Source organism: Toxotes jaculatrix, chromosome 11 (assembly GCF_017976425.1).
Source record: "Toxotes jaculatrix isolate fToxJac2 chromosome 11, fToxJac2.pri, whole genome shotgun sequence".
Lineage (NCBI taxonomy): Eukaryota > Metazoa > Chordata > Actinopteri > Toxotidae > Toxotes > Toxotes jaculatrix.
In genome coordinates this window covers 24,162,967-24,178,709 of record NC_054404.1, presented here as the reverse complement: position 1 = coordinate 24,178,709, position 15,743 = coordinate 24,162,967, and the positions used below count along the sequence as shown (strand labels likewise).

General features: G+C 41.8%; 1 protein-coding gene across 1 annotated transcript; it reads right to left on the bottom strand.

The window, feature by feature from the left end:
• Window positions 1–163: 163 nt before the first annotated feature.
• Window positions 164–14,728, bottom strand: eno4 (enolase 4). The gene is made up of 13 exons (XM_041050333.1): window positions 14,561–14,728; window positions 13,086–13,214; window positions 10,922–11,106; window positions 9,611–9,756; window positions 8,817–8,986; window positions 8,592–8,720; window positions 6,870–6,938; window positions 6,116–6,280; window positions 5,791–5,916; window positions 5,059–5,233; window positions 3,596–3,657; window positions 845–962; window positions 164–295 (listed from the first exon to the last, which is right to left on the bottom strand). The coding sequence occupies exons 1-13, from the start codon at window positions 14,726–14,728 to the stop codon at window positions 204–206; spliced, it is 1,734 nt and encodes a 577-aa protein (XP_040906267.1). The 3' UTR covers window positions 164–203.
• Window positions 14,729–15,743: the final 1,015 nt, after the last annotated feature.

The following is a 15,743-nucleotide window of genomic DNA, read 5'->3' as shown; positions in this document are numbered from 1 at the left end:
GTGTTTGTGTACAGAGGTACAGGTGATACAGCTGATGTATAAGACCCGAAGAGGCAACATGATGTTTGGGGCTTTTTTTAAAAAAAGCTGCTTTATTGAACTGAATGATGACAGTAAAATAAAATGTGGCAGCACACACACACACACACACTTGTTTAAATCAGTCATACTGTCAGAAAACACAAGCTGTGAGCTGTTCTCCCTCAGGCCTTGTGTGACAGAGTTCCCTCTGCAGCGGTGGGCTGCTTTTGTAGTTTGTCAGTGAACAGTGGAGGTGAGTGCTTCTCCTTGGAGACTGTGACAAGACAAAATAACGAAAATAGAGTGAACGGACAAAAGCAGGAACACAGACGCCTCAGATAACAGCCCTGAAATCCTGTTTCAGTCTTCAGTGTGAAATATCAACACAATTCGTTTAAACGCCCATAAACATGTTAAATAAAGTTTTTTTTTTTTTTTTAATGATGGGAGCTGATTACACACAGACACACACTCATCTCTCATTAACTCCCCAGTGTCCCCCTGCCTGCTCTGTGGACGGATGGGAAAGGATTTGTCCCTGTGTGTAATTAGGCAGCCAATTAACAGATCCAAGGTAGAGGCTTTCATTCTGCCTCTCACACACACACACACACAAATACACATTTGTATGATTCCTCACACATAGTTTCTTTTTACACCAAACACACACACACAGAGACAGAGAGAGATGTGTGTTCTCAAGCTCAGGCATTACTACCTCTCTCTCTCTCTCTCTCTCCTGCTTTGTCTGGCCTTCTTTTTCTCTGTCCAGCTAAAAAAAAAAAAAAAAAAAAAGATGAGGGAGGAGCATTAAAAAACCCACCCAGGATTCCTTGTTGAGCCAGTTCTTCCTCTATAGAAATCAGCCGGTTGTATTTAGTCATCCTCTCAGCGCCGCTCAGACCTCCCAGTTTGACATAGTCCAGCCCCAAGCCCACGGCCTGACGGAGGAGAAGCAAGCAGCAAACGGTGAGACAGAAGCTGCTGCTGCTGAGGGAACGTGTGATGCTCGCTGAATGGATGCTCCACCAAATAAATAATCGCTGATTCTGAACTGTGACATAACGTCCTCTGGAGCATCTGTTCAGTGAGGGTGTCTTTTTCCTTGACATTGTTTTTGCCTTTTTGCCCTTGGTGCACCCCTGTAGGAATGCACTCAGTACAATGAGGGTCGGGGGGGGGGGGGGGGGGGTCAAAGTGTCGCTGCTGCACCCGGAGGTCCCCCGGATCTCCGGGTGCACACTCAGTCACTGACTGTGTCCCTGTGTTTAAATCCTTCCTCAGGACATGTGTCTCAAAGAGCATCTCCTCACACTCATTTATGGCTAAAAAAGTCAAAACCATTACAAACGATTATTAGCAAGTGAACACAGCAATTTCCCGTTAGAGGGACGAGGAAGTGTCTTTCACAAATTCATCAACCGCTTGGTGTGTCCTGATCTGGATCTACACACAAGATGTTTATATACACTCAGCTCTCAGTTTATTAGGTACACCAGACCAATGCAGTCTAATACAGCTGTTTGGAGGCTGCAGTTTGCGCGTTTGAGCAGCACTGTATCATACAGAGAATCGTTTCAGGTGTTTAGCCTGTCCCCTCTGTGTCACATCCAGCTCTTGAGTCAGGTCCTGCTTGTCTGTTTTTCTTGATACCAGCTTAGTTTCCTGTTTTACTTTGAAATCACTACTGTCCTTGTCTCTTTGTAGTTCACTTCCTGTCCTCCATTGTTTCCTGCCATTGTGATTACCTGTCCCGCCCCTAATTTGTTGCACCTGTGTCAAATTGTCTTCCCGCCTCCTAGTGTATTTAAGTCTTGTCCTCCGCTTTGTTCTATGCCATCTTGTCTTTGTCCATAGAGTCAAGCATTCCTTGTGGTTTTGGCCTCACGATTTTGAAACCTCTGCTAGATTTTGGACTGTCTTCCACACATACTCCATGAGCACTTTATGAGAAGATATCTGTACACCTACTTATTTATGCAAATTTCCAATCATCTAATCATGTGGCAGCAGTGTAATGAATAAAATCCTGCAGATACAGGTCACACGCAAGAGCAGCAGCTCTGAGGATGGAAACACCTTGTTGATGAGAGAGGTCAGAGGTCAGACTGGTTGGCGCTGACAGAAAGGCTACGCTAACTCAGATAACCACTGTATAGCTGCGGAGAACAGAGAAGCATCTCTGGTGGTGGTGGTGGTGTGATGGTGTGGGGAATGTTTTCTTGGTTCACTTTGGACCTTAACACCAATCAGTCATGGTCTGAATGTCACAGTGTGTCTGAGTATTGTTGCTGACCATGTTCATCCCTTCATGGCCACAGTTCACCATCTTCTAATGGCTACTTCCAGCAGGATAATGCTCCATGTCACAAAGCTAAAGTCGTCTCAAACTGGTTTCATCAACATGACAGTGAGCTCAGTGAACTTCAGAGGCCTCCCCCAGTCTCCAGACCTGAATCCAGTAGAACACCTTTGGGATGTGGTAGAACAGGAGACTTGCAGCTTGAATGATGTGATGAATCATGTCAACATGGAGCAGAAGCTCAGAGGAAGGTTTCCAACATCTGGTGGAATCAATGAGAGCAAAGGGAGGAACTACCCAGTGTTCGTGTGGTGTTCCTAATAAAGTGCTCAGTGAGTGTACTGTATATATGTAAGAAAGAAAGTATATTTGTCCATATTGTACATGTGCATGTAATTGTAGTGGCTACCTCGCGATTGAATTACTTTGAATCTACAATAACATTTTTTGGACATTTGTGGGCAGAGGACACAAGTTGTGAGCACAACACTGACATCCTGTATTATCTAAACTGACACGGTGAGATTGGAGTAACATTATCATTCATTCTGAGTCCTGTTTCTGGCCACTGGGCAAATCCAACCCATTATTTCCTTTCTTTTAGCTCTGTTTTTGGTCTCTACCAACTCCTCAGGAAAATATATGGCTCTTTAGCTGCTAAATGCTCTACTATGTTCACCAGCTGATCTCCAGCTGTGTCTGTCTCGTGTTTGGTACTGAGCAGACAGTGTACAGTGTATTTTTTTTTTTTAGATCATCAGCTACTCTTGCAGCCAGAAATAGCATTATGAGAGCAGTGAGAGTGAAAACAGTAAAGTTGTGCCCCTGACAGTGAAACAATGAAGCTGAGACTCACTATAAAGCTCCACAAAGCCAAGAGCAGCAGCAGATTCAGGTGCTAAATCACTGTGGTTCATCACTGCAAGTGAATTCTCATTGTCACACTGTTATTTTAAATTGATACATTATTATCATAAAAATCTGAATTACAACCACTTTAATGTTAATCAAACAGACCATTCAACAGATTTATCCTTCAGAAACGCTTTCAGTTAAAAATCCTAATATCATTTGGCTTTGTTGTGGTGAAAAGCACACCATCCTAGTTTTCATGGTATCACTACAACCTGGACCTACAAGTAAAACAGTGGGTGGATGTGTTTGTGACCCTCAGAGCACACAAAACATCATCACTGCAGACGGCTGTTGCTTTGGAACAAGGTTCTTCCTCTGAAGCTGAACACACAAAATAAAAGAGGGAATAAGACTTACTATATCTGAGAAAGAGTCGTTGCTGCAGGGCTCACTGCATGCTGTACCCATTAACACTGAACCTGTAGGTGTTAGAAGTAAGTGAAGACAGGCACATACACACACACGCACACAGTTAGCAGTGATAACAATCCAGCATAGAAGCAATATTTCACAGATGAAAAAGATGCAGGATTTCATTATCAAGAATCTCAAGTTGGACACTGAAGTCAAGCTTCAGCATTTACCAGCTGCTTCTTCATGTGCCACCAGTTAACTAGTACTGTCTAATCATCTTCATGATGTAGTGTGCAGCCAGCCTTCAGGCTAACACTCCACCAACCCAACCTCCTGTCATGCCCAGCCCCTAAGGGGGCTCTTTTCTGAACCCTTTAGTTTTGTTTTGAACTCTTTTGTGGACATTTGGAGCTTTTGGACTCTGGTTTAGTTTAAGTTCCATTAGTAGTTCCTGTTTTATTGTGAAGTCTTGTCCCTAGTGTATCTGGTCTTGTTCTACTTCCTGTCTTTGTCTAGTTTCCCTCCAGTTGTGATTGTCTGCCCCGTCCTAATTGGTTTCACCTGTTGCCTGTTACCTCATGTATATAAGTCTCGTAGACTTACCTTGGCCTTTTGATTTCTAGTGAGGACTTAGTTTGCTTTGCGTTTTATGTTTCCAGCCTTTTTTCCCCTCCTTCATGGATGATTTTTAATTGTTTAAGTTTTGTTCTCTGGCCCTGGACTTTTAGTTTACTTATTGCCTGTCCTGGGGTTTCTGCATTTAGGTCCTCTCTTCCCTCATGTTCCTGGCTGCCTGGTCGTGACACCTTCTCCTCATGCTGTATTTATGGCATTTCTGACATGTATGTTTGTTAATGGAGGGATTCGTGGAACTATTTGCTATAAAAAACAGTCAGTTCTGACTGTGTCGAGTAGAAGACAAACACTCAAATATGAGTAAAACAACCTGTGTCCCTCATTGTGAGTGAAGCATTTGGCGTGGCCCCATTCAGATGATTATAACTAAATGCAGCTCAGGTTACCATGACTTCAACAGCTGTATTTCAGTCAAGAAATCCACATAAAGCAGGTAAAACTACACAGCTAAATCTGTTTATATGATCAACTATAACCATTGATATTTTATTTTACATTCATTTATCATAAATATGGGTATTATAAGAACATGGATGTTCTATGTTCTATGTTACGGGTATTAGCTGTTCTTTCCTGGCACATCCACCTGCTCCTGGTGATGGTATATAAGTGAAGCTGAAAGCAAATCTGCCTTTTTTCAAGTACCTATACACTTATATGTTATCAATAGGGTTAGAAAGTCAAAGCATTCTGTTTCTATGGAGTATTTCACTTTGTGGAAGTTGAGTTGAATGGTGTTTTATGAGTTTACAGCCGAGTACTGAAGTAGCTTTCCCATTCAGCATTGATTCCTCATCTTTTTCTCGATCTAGCCTCAGTGGATCTGTTACCTTGGTGCTCTGACGCGATGCGGACCAAATCACTGACTGTTGTCTCGTGAATGTGTTTTAGGATGCGACCTCTGACTCCCAGAGGGGGCGGGGTCTTTGACTTGTAAGTGACGTCAAAGAGCAGCGAACATGAGTCTCCGATCACATTGCTCAGCTTCTCCCACTGGTCTATGTCCTTACAGAGCACACAAACACACACACACACGCACAAGAACAAGCACACACATGTGAGAGAAGAGCATACACATCTACCACACAGTCAACCTCACAAACAGACATAAGCTGCAAGCTGTAAGCTAGTAGAAGTTTTTTGTAATAAACCAGTGGAGTATTCCATAAAGGAGAACTGGCACGTGCATCTGTAACTATGGCAACAGGTGCCCTAACGCTAACCTGTCACATGTCAACCTGTCAGCAGTTTACTGCCATGTTAACTCCTGGCTGCTAGCTTGTTTTCAGACTTCAGCTGGTACCACAAGCTCTGCAACACGCAAAGTTCAGTTTGACCAGAGGCGGCAGCATGTTTGTATTAATTCTGTATCAGTTTAATACAATCAAACACAACAGTTAGTCTATAGTTACCACAGTTAGGATTAATAACTTAGATGCTGAGCCCTGGCTTGTATCAGTCTAAAATCTTGAATAATGCATCATTACCACATGTACACACACTGTTATTATTTTTGACGAAGTTTAACGTTGACCAAAGAATGATGAAAGTTTTGAACGTACCTCTCTCCTAAATGGATTGATTAAGGCGACCACAGCTGGATATTTGCTGATGAGGGTTTGGTACATGTCCACTAATTCATCTGGAGACTTCAAAACCCCCGCTGCAACTTCATACTTTCCTTTCGACTCAGGAGAGAGAAGAAGAAAACAAATTCAGTTCTCTTCACTGCTTGCTGTCTCTGTATCTGCAGTACTTAGACTTGTATTTGCATGCGAACTGACCTCTTCAGCTGGATGTATATAGAACTGATTAGAACAACTCCTACACAAGGACTCCCGACACCTTGGTGAACATAAAGACAGCGACTACATCTCGTCAACTTACACAGTCCATTAGCTCACAGGCGGCACAGTTTACTGCTAAATGGATCTCTGTTCCCAGTGCCAGTCCAAGGTTAGTGCAGGCTTCAGTGATCAGATCCAGAGGCTGCTCAGGTCTCTCATAGCTCACCGCCGGCGCTCCACTGTCATGAAGAATTGCCTGAGTGGCCTTGGAGCAAGCAGACACGGTTCACCTTGTCAACAACATCCATGTATTGTACTTTTACACATCCAACTGTAATAAATACAGAAACCTACAATGTTCTTTACATCTCTTCCTCTTTGGATTCAACTGTCGAGAAATAGTTTTAGCTGAAGCTGCATGTGAATGACAATAGATAGAGTATTTATTCATAGGTCTGAATGAGATGGCTGGCATTTCAAGGTTATTAGAAGATGAGTGTGTTCCACTCACCCTCTAACACTGTTTGCGTTATGAATGTAAGTGCTAGGGGTCACTTAACAATGCAGGAGCTAACTCTGTGTTTACAGTACAAATGCTGCATGAAGGAAAGGCAGACAGCAGAAGCACTGAATGTTTTATAAGCGTTTCCAGGCCTTGCATACCTGAGTTAATTTGAACATTAGCTATGAAAATTCACATAGAAATCTCAATTTTTGAATGTATCTTTTAGGAACGCTCAGGAACAGAAAAAGCTTTGAATCCTGCCTCCACCTTTTACATTCTGTGCGATCATAAAGCCTGTGTTGGATTCAGTTCCCATTCTTATGGTGAATAAATAGCAAATGTCCCTCACCCCAGCTTTTGTCGAAATGTTCATTATTCTCATCATCTCCTTCTGTAACTCAAGGGTCATTGTGACGATCTGTTGGAGAAGTTCACAGTTCAGTGCATTTTTATAAATGCTAAAGAGGAAACTGTGAATATAGAAGAACTGAAGGTGCTTCACCCATAATATAGCACATCATAGCAACAACAAAGGAAGCACTGAACTTGTACAAAGAACACTAACTTTACACAGTGAACAAGTCTCTACCAACTGCCAACACTAAGAAGAAATGGGCAAAAGACAGATAAAACATATAGTACCAGTCAGAAGTTTGGACACATCTTCTGATTCAATGGTTTTTCTTTATTTTTATTACTTTCTACAGTATAGATTCATACTGAAGACATCAAAACTATGAAGGAACACATATGGAATGATGTAGTGTTAAACCAACCTGAATATGTTTTATATTTTAGATTCTTCGAAGGAGCCACCTTTTGCTTTGATGACAGCTTTGCACACTCTTGGCTTTCTCTCAGTCAGTTTCATGAGGTAGTCACCTGGAATGGTTTTCCAACAGTCCTGAAGGAGTTCCCAGAGGTGCTGAGCACTTGTTGGCTGTTTTGCCTTCACTCTGCGGTCCAACTCATCTCAAACCATCTCAGTTGGGTTTAGGTCCGGTGATTGTGGAGGCCAGGTCATGTGACACAGCACTCCATCACTCTCCTTTTTGGTCAAATAGCCCTTACACAGCCTGGAGGTGTGTCATTGGGGTCATTGTCCTGTTGAAAAACAAATGATGGTCCAACTAAGCGCAAACCAGATGGGATTTGGCATGTCGCTGCAGAATGCTGTGGTAGCTATGCTGGTTAAGTGTGCCTTGAATTTGGAATAAATCACCAACAGTGTCACCAGCAAAGCACCGCCACACCATCACACCTCCTCCTTCATGCTTCATGGTGGGAACCACACATGTAGAAACCATCCGCTCACCTTTTCTGCGTGTCACAAACACACGGCGAGTGGAACCAAAAATCTCAAATTTGGACTCATCGGACCAAAGTACAGATTTCCACTGGTCTAATGTCCATTCCTTGTATTTCTTGGCCCAAACAATTCTCTTTTTCTTGTTGTCCTTCCTCAGCAGTGGTTTCTTTGCAGCAATTGGACCATGAAAGCCTAATTCACGCAGTCTCCTCTGAACAGTTGATGTTGAGATGTGTCTGCTACTGAAACATTTATGTGAACTCTAATCTGAGGTGCTGTTAATTTGCGGTAATTTGCCCCTTCCTGGGGCGGTCCTCATGAGAGCCAGTTTCATCATAGCATTGGATGGTTTTTGCGACTGCACATGAGGATACATTCAAAGTTCTTGAAATCTTCCGGATTGACTGACCTTCATGTCTGAAAGTAAAGATGGACTGTCGTTTTTCTTTTCTTAGCTCAGTGGTTCTTGCCATAATATGGATTATAACGGTAGTCAGGGCTGTTAACTGTGTACCAACCCTACTTCTGCAAAACACAACTGATGGTCTCAAACAACTACTTCATGAAACTGACTGAGAGAATGCATAGAGTGTGCAAAATTCCATAAGTGTTCCTTCATAGTTTTGATGTCTTCAGTATGAATCTACAATGTAGAAAGTAATAAAAATAAAGAAAAACCACTGAATGAGAAGGTGTGTCCAAACTTCTGACTGGTACTGTATGTAACAGCTATACAGAGAAGTGACTGAAAGCGGTGAGTACTTGTTTAACTCGTTGTCCTGCTTTGGGGATCAGGATGATTTCCTCCAGTAAACTCAGTTTTCCAGGAGACGTCTTCCCACAGCTCAGCAAAGTTACCAAGGAGATGGGGATGTGAAACTGTGCTGGAGTCTGAATAAAATTGTTTAAGACACCATTACATGTTGCTCCCAGTGCGTGTGTGTAATGTTTGTGTGTATGTATGTGTTCGTGCTTGTGGGCTCTAACCTCTCGGTTCTTTAGAGCTGCTATGTATTTGTACAGAGGGATGCCCTGTAATTGTGCCCCAGCTTTGGCAACAGCCAGAGACACTGAACCAATGGCCAAGCTCCCAGGCAGAACTGGTTCTGGTGGCTCTGCTGGAGGAAATGGCTTCTCTGCAGTGGTACTCTTTTTAGCTGTAACAATAAGTGGGGAGGGGGCATCGTGAGTATCATAGAATAGATGCACCGTGGTTTAGAAGAGTAACTCATCTACAGTTAACTCATTGTCATTGCTTTGTGACATGGAGCATTATCCTGCTGGAAGTAGCCATTAGAAGATGGTGAACTGTGGCCATGAAGGGATGAACATGGTCAGGAACAGGATTTTATACATCACATTGCTACCACAAGATCGGTTGAAGTCATAAGTCATGTTACTGCTGCCATGGATGATTTTGAAGCCCCTGGGAACAGATCAGAGGCCAAAACCTGACACCTCGCAGAGTGATTCTGTGCCTCATCTACACAACAACGAGAAAATTTCAAGAAAAGCCTAGGTGAAAACCAACCATCTTCACTTCAAACAAGATCCAACCGCTCCTGGCAAGGCTGCTTGAAGCCATCTGAGGCCAGTTGTGGATAAAACAAGAAAGGAGGGCAAGATTCCCTACATCATCAGGAATCAAGTCTACGTAGACGAGCAAGAAGTGCTTGTAGGTTTAGTTACTGGCCGGTGGTGCACGATTTTAGAACTGGAGAAATTCTGATTTGATACCAAACATTCAGCAGTAATACTAGAAGAACTAGTCACTATCCTACCTTTATCAAGACTCTTTTTGTCTTTAGCCTGTGCAGGCGGTGCAGAGGGAAGCACCACCACCTCAGACTCGCTGGATGGACGACTCTCTTCCTTCTCCCTGTTGCGGACGTCTTTCTCCTCCAGATAGCGGGCCATGAAGAAATCGCTATACAATTACAGAACACAACATGACATTGCTGGGTCACAAAAACAAGCTCTAAAAGAAGGTTTGACCTCCACTGAAGGTCTCAGGTCAACCTCACTTAATAATAACTGGAGGAGGTACCACAAGGTTCTGGTCCATTATTATTCACAATCCAGGTTAACAATACTCTTCTTCTTCAGACATCTCTGCACAATCTTAAACTTGTACTGAATGCTAATAAAACACATTTTACCCTGCTGCTATTTTACAATGTCCTGCCCACATATAACTATACATGAAAGTCATTCAGTGTTAGACATATCTGGGAATTTGTTTAGATAGCACTCAACTTTGACATGCCAAGGGGAACAGCTGGTACAGATTCCAAAGATATGAAAATGGGTTTCTTATATCAGAATGAAGCATGTTTTTCTCTCTGAGGACCGGAAAACCATTGTGGAATCGACCATCATGTCTGTGCTTGGCCATGAAGATATCCTGTATGTCCATGTAGCTCATGGTTTACCACTATGCTCTATGTATCAATACAGGAACAACAAGACAACCATATACCACCATGTATGTCAAACTGCTGTTCATCAGAGAATATCCCAGGACTGGAGACCTCTTGTTAGCCTATCAGAAAATCCTGAACTTGGAAAGACTGCTTTCCACAGAAATGGAATGAATTATAAAAGACATTAAAACTCGAACATGTGAATGTTATGTGATATATTTGTTATACCTGAAACATTGCCACTGTCTGTAGTTTCAAATTTGAATCTATCATGACGCAATATCATGTCAACATGGCACCGGTCCCCCCAACCCCCCAAGCATGGTAACTCATTAAGTTTTACTGTTGGATCCTGAGACATAAGAGGAGCTTAGTACGTAGTGATATGATAGGCTGTGACAATAGGCAAACATGTGCAAAGCGTGAACCTCTGCATGACCCCATTCCAGGATGTCAACACACAGCAAACTGCATGTGACCCCATTGGATCTTAATGAGTAAAAATGGCACTCCTTATTTATTTATCTCTGTTTGTTAGCTCTTAGTTTATCATGCAGAGGACTGAATTCCAGAGTAATATGATCTACAGACACATGAAGAATCAAAGGTCTCAGAGCCTTCTTCGTTGCAGTACCCCTCCAGAGAGGAAACCCTGCAGAGTAACACTACCTGAGTGCCTGGTCAACTTCTGATTGGTCACAGGGGTTTCGGCCCTTCAACAGGTTGTTCAGAGGTTCGCCGATCCACTGGATAGCAGTCCTCACATGGTCAGCCCTCTCCTGAGTCTTAGCTTTCCAATCCAGTGAAGTCTCCTTAGGCACACAGTGGCTGGAGACAGCAGCTGAGGACATGCTCTTAACACCAAGAGAGGGTAAACCTTATTCAAATACTAGTTATTTACCACAAAATCCTTAGAGTTGTTATGAGTGACATGGTTGACTAAGCAGCAGGTTCCTCTATGGGTCCTCCAAGGGTCTAAGGACAGAAGTTGTTGTATGCTGTAAGGATTGTTAAGCCCCTTTGTGATTTGTGATATAGTGCTATATAAATAAAAGTTGACTTGAATACTGACACAGTCGCCTGATCTGCAGCCAGCAGTGTGGTTGGAAAGAGGAGGACATGAGTTCATTTCTGCCATCTCCACCTCATCTCTCCTCATCCACAACACCCTCCTCTCTCCACCCCCTCCTTCTCACAGACTGAATGCTGAAGACTGACAGCGGAGAGCAACCCCCTCCAGTGATGCCAGAGCACAGCTATGTCCAAAAAAAACAGCCCCTCTAATGTGTTTTGGTTGTGGTGGATCGGCTATCTTTGTATTCTGCTTATAACTTGTGTAACAACCCAAAACTAAAAATCACCTTCAATACAGTTTTATACAACAGAATGCAAGAGAAATACTTGATTCGTTCTTTAAATTATTTGTTCAAAAAGGCCATAAATCAGAGAGGATGGGACACTCATTTCTGTATCATCTGAAGACTTATTCTCTGTTATTGTTTGTCTTTAATAGTTTACAGTGGAGAGTGAGGCGTCAATTCTGGGAGCTGATATGCAACAAACAACTCAGCACCTAGGTTACATTCAGTGTGATTTAAAAAAAAAAAAAAATTGCCACTAATAGCACTGAGATGACAAGATTTTTATATAAATCTCTAACTTCAAAATCACCACATTGCTCACATGGTGCTATATCAGTTTCCATTTTTATGCAGATGACTCCCAGGTCTACTTTCCTGTAATCCAATCTGTAATCCATGCTTTTTCACATTCAAATTAGGTTAGTGCAGCCGTCTATATGCCTGTCAATATAACCCCTACTCACAAGATCCACCAGAAGATTGCATCTAAAGCTAACTTTAGTATCTCTACTTTGGTTTGCAGTACATTTTAGTAAGTTGTAAGATCTTAATGATCACCTTTAAGAAACCTATGGGATTGGCTACTGACTATATTAACGACCTTCTGACCGCATATGAACCTCAGATCCTCTGGTTGGTCTTTGTTGGTGGTTCTGTGGTCAAGGCTAAAAATCAGAGGAGACCAGTCCTTTGTAGTCAGCGACTCTTAAACGACCTGCTGGAGGAGATCAGGCAAACTATTTCTTTATATCTGTTTAACAAAATCTCATCTAAAAATACACTATTTTAGAGTTAAATAAAAAAAAAAATCACATTAAATCACTTTTAATTCTGTGCATCTGTTTTAATTTCATTTGTTAAACCTTATGTGCTTATATTTTAATACACATGCATGTGCCACAGAGATCAAGATATTATAATTATCTATCTCTGGATCTGAGGAACTGGTCTCCTCCTGCTAACAATGGCCTTCTAGCACAGAGTAACACAGTTGAGTAAAAGCATTGATGTTATATGCCTTCTGGCTTGGCCCTAGGTCTGTGCCCTCAGTGACCTCACTGTGACCTTGGATCCAGATGTCACATCTCATCTTTCTGGCCTTTGTGATACTGTAAAAAAAAATCTGCAATGGCAGTGGTTAAGGGTCATGGTCTGTTTTTTTGATTGCTACCTTCTTTGCTCACTTCTTGCCTCCAGCTGCCTCTTCACATCAGAGCCTCCTGCACGTCTGAAGAGGCCCCTTATTGTCACTTCAAACCATCAGCACATCACTAATGAATCACATCTCCTTTGTTAAATCTTTATTTGTTCGATCGTTACACTGAACTGAATATCCAGAATATAGCATATGTACGACTGTCAGCCACAGTCCAAGCTGTTTAGAAAGCTATAATTTCAACAGTTCATCTGTTGAAATTATAGTGGACCATGAGACTGTATCCAAAAGGCAAAACGTGGCTTACGAGTTTTACCTTTTCCTTGTCGCAAATGATGCAGAAGACCTCCGCCTCAATGGATAGCTGTCCTCTTGTATCATAAACCTCCCTTCCCTTCAGTCTGCTTATCGTTGGTGGCGCAGAGAGATTTGCAAAGTAATTTGCCTAAAGTGATGAAAAAGACATTTTTAACCTCAGTGAGTGAACACGCTCAAAGACACATGTCGTCAAGTATCTCTTGCACTTATCCATTAAAACCCAAAAAACAAAAACTTGTATTAGTGGCTGCAATTTTATCACAAATAAAGTAATACAGAGCAAAAATGTGGTGAATGTTTTTTTTTTGTTTGTTTTTATAGACTCAAAGAATTCAAGACCAACCTCTACTCTCCAAATGAAGAAAATGCCTAAGAATGCAAATGTTACCAGATGAAAATACAGGCCAGAATAGCACTAGTGTTCGCTACAGTCTTCACTGAAAACAAAACAAAGCAAAAGCGTGTAAATAACTTTCACACTCATTGGCGTGTCACATGGAAACAGCTCCACAAAGAGTTTTGTCCCATGTTAAGAGCCAAATGTAATTCTAACGGTGACAATATCCAGTATCAAAGAAGTTAAAGAGTTTTGCTATGTGTTCATAGATGCTTTTCAATTTTTACATTTATAACGAGAAAAAAAAGCTTTTTCACCATTGAGTACTGAGGTTTCTATGACAACCACTACAAAATCCCAAAGCAGTGTGTGAGCTTCCACTTGTGTGATCTGTGTCGCGTTTGAAGCTAATAACCCAAACAGGGTTTGACAGTGTGAATGATCCTGCTCAAAACAAAAAACTGTTACAAGTTATTATTAATGTCACATCCATTAATACCCAGGTAACATTCTGTAAAACTCAATGCCCAAAGAACAAGCCACTGCTGACACACAGGTGAAATCGCTTATTCTTAAAACTATTTAAAAAATAAAAATAAAAATAAAATAAATACCCACACACCCTTAGTGTGGCCTTATCCTTGGCATGCTTTGTTGACTTGTTTCACACATTCTTTATGCCTTAATTTGCTCTGTACTGACAGAACAGAATTTGAGTTAACTTGAGTTTAAAAGATGTTTGTCCTTACTTTATTGAATTGCCCTACATTACTGTTGTGATAGGACAGCTGGGCGTTTTTCACAGAACTGTTGGCATCTCATAGCAGGGAAGCTACAGGTAAAGGCTGCATTCTTTTTAGCTTTAACAGGCCCATGTCAGAGAAATGTAATTTGTGGTAGAAAACTACAGTTCTGTTTTGTTTTACTTTAAACCTATTTTATTCTACGGTTTTTACCGGTCTGGTGCATCATATGGTGTAGTAGTTGGTTAGCAAAGTTGCTAGCTAAGCTAACTAACATAGCCGGGTGTAAACCGTCGCTGTCAAGACTGTAGCAAATAAGCTAACCATGGACCAGCATTGCTTTACATGTAATTTACTGCTATATCCATTAACAGCTGGGAAACCAGTACATACCAGGTAACCATGAACGTCTCCGGGCTTGTGGAGGAAGAGCTCGTTCAGAGCTGTCTCTATCGCCTCGGGGACTCTGTTCACCCGGTAAAACTCAGCAGCTGCGTTTTTAATTTCATAGAAGTCCTGCTCCTCTTTAGAAAGACAGTTGATAAACCCCTGATAAGACATTGTTTACGTGTCCCCACCGTCCCTACTCGCCTATATACAGTCTACGGTGTTGGCTTTGTGTTGTCTGTTACCATGGGAACGAGTCGTTCAAGTGACAGTGGGAGGCCAGGAAATCAGAGTGTCCCCCCCCGCCCCCGCCCCATTTGTCAGTTCATAAATAAAAAATGTGAACATGTAGAGGCTAAGTTCTAATTTATAACAAACAGCGTGTTTATTAATGAGAGCTACATCAGCCCTGTATTCATCAAAATGCTCGGAAGCTAAAGGTGCAAAAGGTCTGTGCCTAGTTAGTAAACAGGTTAATTGAGTCTTCTCAAGCGTAGAGTGTATGAAGTGGCTAAAACCGTGTAGCCTATATCTTACTACTAATTGCTTTCCAAGGTATGTGTCTTTTTTTCTGCCTTCAGTCAGCCACTGACTCAATCAGCTTGCAGAGTCCATTACCGTTAACACAGCGTCTGCTATACTTTTTCTCAGTTACACTATGCTTGTTTGGCTGTAAATATAAAACTGGTTTGGTGAACGTTTACTCCATAACATAATGATTTCAGTTTGACAACAGTAAAAGCAGGCCTGATGTTCACTGTCACACCTAATTCAGGCAAATTTAAAATCTCAGCAAGCTGATTTTCTTTTTAGTGAACCGAAATGATTGAAGCCGGCGGCTGCCTGGAAGGAAGAAACATATTCAAGAGACCAAAACAGTATAAAGAAGAAAATAAAAACATAGAAAGAAACAGACACACACACACACACACACACACACACACACACACACACACACACACACACACACACACACACACACACAGAGAGAGAGAGAGAGAGAGAGAGAGAGAGAGAGAGAGAGAGAGAGAGAGAGAGAGAGAGAGAAACTGATGATGAATGTTTTGATATGAAGAGGATTTCAAGACCTAACCACCAAAGAGTCCATTAATGAAGTTATGCATAGGTATATTTCTCCCCGGAAACTTGGTCAAATGAAATTTAAACCTGGTCCCTGTTGCTATTTTTG